Source organism: Cryptotermes secundus, unplaced genomic scaffold, assembly GCF_002891405.2.
Source record: "Cryptotermes secundus unplaced genomic scaffold, Csec_1.0 scaffold274, whole genome shotgun sequence".
NCBI classification, from domain to species: Eukaryota; Metazoa; Arthropoda; class Insecta; order Blattodea; family Kalotermitidae; genus Cryptotermes; species Cryptotermes secundus.
The window spans coordinates 88006-93856 of NW_019735463.1; the positions used below are offsets into that span (position 1 = coordinate 88006).

General features: G+C 39.3%; 1 protein-coding gene across 2 annotated transcripts in view; it reads right to left on the minus strand.

Moving 5' to 3' along the window:
• Positions 1-5851, minus strand: part of LOC111869312 — a 20618-nt gene that overhangs the window by 12079 nt on the left and 2688 nt on the right. For both annotated transcript variants that reach the window (XM_023860723.2, XM_023860724.2), the window contains exons 2-3: positions 5170-5292; positions 2761-2909 (exon numbers count right to left, since the gene is read on the minus strand). In XM_023860723.2, coding sequence (XP_023716491.1) covers positions 2761-2909; positions 5170-5283 — 263 coding nt within the window. In that variant the 5' untranslated portion in view covers positions 5284-5292. The remainder of the gene's footprint in view (positions 1-2760; positions 2910-5169; positions 5293-5851) is intronic.

The following is a 5851-nucleotide window of genomic DNA, read 5'->3' on the forward strand; positions in this document are numbered from 1 at the left end:
TATGGGGCTGAAACTTGGACACTTAGGGCAGTAGATCAGAAACACCTGGAAAGCTTCGAAATGTGGTGTTGGAGAAGGATGGAGATCAGTTGGACTGATTATGTGAGAAATGAAGTGTTATTTAGAGTCAGTGAGCAGAGGAATATCCTACACAAATAAGAAAACAGAAGGCTAATTGGATTGGTCATATCTTACGCGGTAACTGCCTTCTAAAAGAAGTTATTGAAGGAAAGATAGAGGGGCGGATAGAAGTGACCAGAAGATGAGGAAGAGGATGTAAGAAGATGCTGGATGACCTTGGGGACAGACGAGGATATTTTCATTTGAAGGAGAAAGCTGTAGATCGCATCAAGTGGAGGAACTGTTTTGGAAGGGACTGTGGACCTGTCGTCTTGACAGATTACAGATGAATGAATGAATTATATCCAGAAATACTGTTTAGCCCACCATGTCTACTATCTGATGGGTACTCATGGACTTTTCCACAAGGATACAGTATATGCATCAAGCTCCAAGCTTACAGTATCACATCCAACCAATTCCACTGAGAAGAGTTCTTCTTAAGAAGCTGACAGTCACTCAGAGGGTGAAAAATCCCACATCTAAACTGTGGAACCTGAGATTTCATGACGATGTGCACACGGTCATACCATTAAACACTTTACTGAGACAGTTAAACTCAGTCCTCAACCTCCTTTATCCTTTAACGCACGGACTTTTAAATTGCCGGGAGCCCTCTGCGGCCGGTATTTAAATCGCCCTAATTAATTAACATTGCAAACTTTCAGAGAAAAATACATATTTTCCATTCTATGCAACATAGAAATACGAGAAATACAAACTAAAAACAGTCTGAAAGATAATAAAATTTTCTACATATACTCAAAAGAGCAATTTTTACAAACGAAAATTAACTGTGATTATTTTGTCATGAAATGCAAAATATAATCTTATATATATATGAAATTCCAAAGGACTTACCTGTTGTCTTTTCTTCAACCTTGAATCATGGTGATATGGTAAATATAGTCACACTATATACAATAATATTTTGTTCAGACTGTGCATGAGTTTGAACTGCGTCGCTTCACAGTTTACGATACACTCTGACGCACGTGGCACTTCTCGAAGCAGTCCACTTCACACAGAGCGACACCACCCTTTTTACAATAGAAGAGAGTGCTCCTGCTTTTCTTATTTAGCGAAACACACGACATCTTTGATTCCCTTTGGTTGACCAGTGTTGTGAATGTTTCACCTCCAGTCAACTCAGTTGGGCCCCTTAATAACTTTGGCCTTCCCCCGAGAAACGCCACTGACCGTGATATTCAGCTTGTGCGATTGAAGAATCATCTTGGGAGAGGGGGGTTTCTAGCAAAATCGAATAAATTATGTTGATTGACAAAGCAACACTCTCACCTGTTGGTAATACTCGCAAAATAGTGATTCAAAGTAATTATAATACTAGTCGAAAAGAGTGCCAGTCCGACACATACTGAAAGTCGCAGTGGCGAAGATGCCTTTTACTCACAAAGTAATACTAGCTCAGTGGGTTTATACCTCTTACAAGACAGAAAATAAAAATGATATATATAAAGAAATATATGATAGTCTCATACAGACTTTTTAACTGATAAAGAAATATTAGACAATCCGACACTGACTTCCTAACTGATAATTCGCCACTGAAAACCAATCCTTGCATGCGTCACATTCCCTTGAAGGCTCTGGAAGCACTCACATGCAAGCACCGATGAATATTTCCTCATCAGTTCTTGAAACAAAGCTGGGCTATATTTGGCTGACCAGGTCATAAAGAGTCATATCTAAACGTAAAACCAGTACCGTGACAAACGATTTCTTTGTTCAGAGCTAAGGAATGAACCACTGACATGACCTCACGTAGGTTTGTTTTGCTTTTAAACCCAAGGTCAAACTGTCAGCACTCCCAAAGAGAACATGTGTCTTGCATCACATATATGTGTCATTCGGCCAACTCCGGTTGCTGCTTGTGTCATATACTTGTATATGTGACATTAGCCCGTTAAAGGTTAACATACATTTTTAGTCAACTTTCCTTATTTATAAACAACAAAATGAGGATTACAAGAAAGATCACCTTGCAGTGGGTCTGTGTATCCTTCTCTTCTGAGTCTGTCCGTCTCTCTATGTACCCCCCCTTATTTTTGTTAGAAGATCACCTTGTATATACTATGAAATCATTTAGCTGTTTGTGTGTCCCTCCCTATCACTGTTAGGCAATGGGCCATCTGTGGGTTTGCATTTCCCCTCCCCTCTAATTTTTTCATTTTCTATGTGGTCCGTGTCATATCAAAGGAAAGTAGGTGATAGTTCTTCAAGAAACTTCTTGTAATATTACACTCCCATCTACAGTTAGGTTTCCCAATTTTACTCTACCGTCAAGATTTTCCGAGTAAAATTTTGTAAGCATTTTCACCTCACTTGACTACATGGAGCAGTCTTTATTTTCCTTTATCTGATCACCCTAACAATATCTGGTATAGAGCACAAATTCTGAGGCTCCTCATTATGCACTATTTAACACTGATAAGAAATACCTGAATGAATGTATAAGGGGTGGGCCTTCTTGCCCTTGCACTGCAACCACAGTGATCTACCGTGCCTAGAAATACCTGAAAATGGATGGTCTGGCTTCATGAGATACATCATACAGTCAGTTTATCTCATTTACGAGAGCATTATAATTACCACTACGTGTACTACTGAATGGGAACTTACGTGATGCAGTTGGTAGGGATAGAATGCTGTGACTGCAACAGAGCTATCTGTTGACTGTGGAGAACATCAATTTGCCGCAAGAGCTGCTTCTCACGAGACTGCAAGGCTTCAGTCAGCCTAGCAAATGATTCACGAAGTTTCGCTTGAACCTTAAACAAAATCATGGGAAGTAATAATTTCTTCAGTACTCCTAAAACCACACTTAAATATGACAACTATAATCGCAATAAGATTGGGTTATTTAATGATACCAGAGCCTATTACATGACACTGTCACAGCATTTGCTTGGGCAGAATGAGTTAAAAAGAAAGGAAAAATGCTGGACAAAACACCTGGTAACCTGGCTGAGTTCTGAACCTTAGATGTTCCACGTACGAAGTTCTCTAAACTATCACCCCAATAAATTTTTGAACATTTAATGTGAAGCTAGCTTACGAATTATGTAGCTATAAACTATAATCCCATGCCTCTGTTACTGTATTAAACATTCACTCAGTTGTGTAACTTCTTATGTCAAAATGCCCAATGAGAGTTATACACTGCAACAAGTGTTCATATACATTGCCCATGCGGGGGGGGGGGGACTCCATGGCCTGTAGTCCGCAAGTGAATTATACTGACCGAGTGACTGCTGCTTGTCGGCAAAGTTAGTGTCAATTTCTACAGATAGAGGGTGTTGCCTGGAGAGCACAATGGATCCCCACAGCAATTAATCTCAGTTTTCTAGAACGGAGCTGCTATTTCCTTGAAATAGCTCCTCAATTATCGTTCCTAGGCTGATTGGACCCTGTTCCAGACCCACTACATCTCAGAAAATCTGGTAGTGCTGGGAATCTAACCTGAGACCTCTGTAGCCAGGAACTCTGATCACTAGACCACAGAGGCAGTCAGTAAGGGAAATATTACCAACATCAATTTCAGGATGTTACCACTACAAATAAAACCTACTCACACAACTGTAAATAAATTTAGCCACACAGGGTGGTCACTGGGGGGAGGGGACCTGAATCAAGAAACAAAGTGCTTACTGAGAAGAATTTAGTGGTTAGTTTAAACATTCTTCCAAAAATCCCTTTAATGCACTGCAGAGGAAGTTTCAGATTGCAAGTTTTGGGTTTTGCTCTTATGTCTGAATTTCCATGCGTGAATGTGCAAGAAAAGCATGTGTAGTTACAAGAGCTGTTTCTGGCATCTGATGTGATCTGTTAGTCTAGTTGCCTGCAGACTATGCCATGAGTGCGAAAATGTGCAGTGCAAGTGACGAAAGTATCCTGTGTCCTTCTGACCCAATTAGCCCATGGATTTTCATGAGGCTCTCAGATGGCTTCCTTGTACTTCTGCTTTATACTTTGGGGCACCAGATTTTGATTCTTGTTTCAGTACTGAAGCATCCTGAGGTTTTTGTAGTTTTCCTCAGCACATCCATGCTGTTGCCAAAACAGTACCTCAAACGGGCAATTACACAACTTTCTTGACATGCACAGCCATCCTTTCACTCAATGCTATACACCAATTCAGTTAAAACATGTCATCAAATTACCCAAGAATCAATTGATACATGGTTCTGAAATCTTGTGTGGCAATGATATTTGTAAAACATGCAACTTTTCTTAATACTAGCTCCATGGAGCATGGTTTTTATTTAGAACCTAACAGTTGCTCAGCTAATCATGAAAATGAAACTAAAGATTTATTACCACATTCACAACAGCCCAGGCTTCTCTTAACATTATTTCTATTATGTGAAATGTAAAATAGAAGTACAACAATCATAAAAATATCTTCATGGCACAGGTGAGCAACTGTGGCTAGACATATGAAATTTCTTAAAGGTAAAGTTGTCCCTGTGCTTAACTAATTAAGCACTATGCCATGAAGACATATGGGGGAGTGGATGTATAGATCCACATTTTCTTGGCCTTGGCACTAGCTGGAGGTGAGTGGTCAGCTTCACGCCCCGGCCGCTGTACCCCCGGGTAAATAGCCCTGGTACCCATTGGATATGAGGTTGGGTAGACCCCAGAGCCAGTCTGGAAAATGTGGAGAAGAAAAAATTCTTGACCCTACTGGGACTCAAACTCGACCCCTTGGTCATCCAGCCTGTAGCTAGTCACTATACCAACTATGCTATCCCTGCAGGTGTAGATCATAACTATATTACAGATTCTGTATAAATATTCTTTTATACTAGAGATCACAAATACAATAACTGCACATGATAAAACTACATGTATGCTTATTTCTCTCAGCTCTTATTTCACTGATATGGCATTCATCCAATTATAAGCGAAGCTAAGCGTAATCTCTACTTTAACAAAAAACTTTTCTAGTTTTTCAAGTGGTGAAAATTTAGATCTTACTCACAAAATGATATATACTTAACTTTAAAATGAAGAACGAGAACTTACTTCACAAGTTGTTAGCTGCAGCAAATGGTGAGACTGTGCTAAGCTAGCTGCAGGATTTGTCACATCTGCACTACTGCCTGCTGGTGAGCTTGTCTCGTCCTTCCTTTCTATCATGACAACCCTCTGGACAGTGAACAATGTTAATCAATAATTTGTTCTTTATGAGATTTGAGATTTTCACCTAGAATATTCACATTCACCAAGCACTAACCTATGACAGATGAACTTGTATATACTGATATAATGATATAAACTCCGTCCCAAGTGCAAACAATATATTATGTGTCCTTGATCTTGCTCCTTTACACAACATGTTTCGGCCTCAGACGGCCATCATCAGGTGTATAACACTCAAACTGCTGTCACACTGCACCCAGCCCAAAATTTAACATTTAAAAACACTTCCCTTGCTATTATCAACATCTACTTTGTTGATATCTGTCTGGTTTGTAGATTATTTTACACACGTTAATTTTGACTTTCCTGTAGTAGCACTATAAAATCTTTAGTTCTAATTTTAAAATCCTTTAAAATTTTTCTCTATCATTTATCGTATAGAGTGCAACAGGATGCTTAAATATAATATTTTATATACTGAATCAATCAATCAACCACTTTATTTGTTCCAAGAATCCATATTTGGAGATACAACCTCCGGATGCAGAACAAGTCAATCAATGTG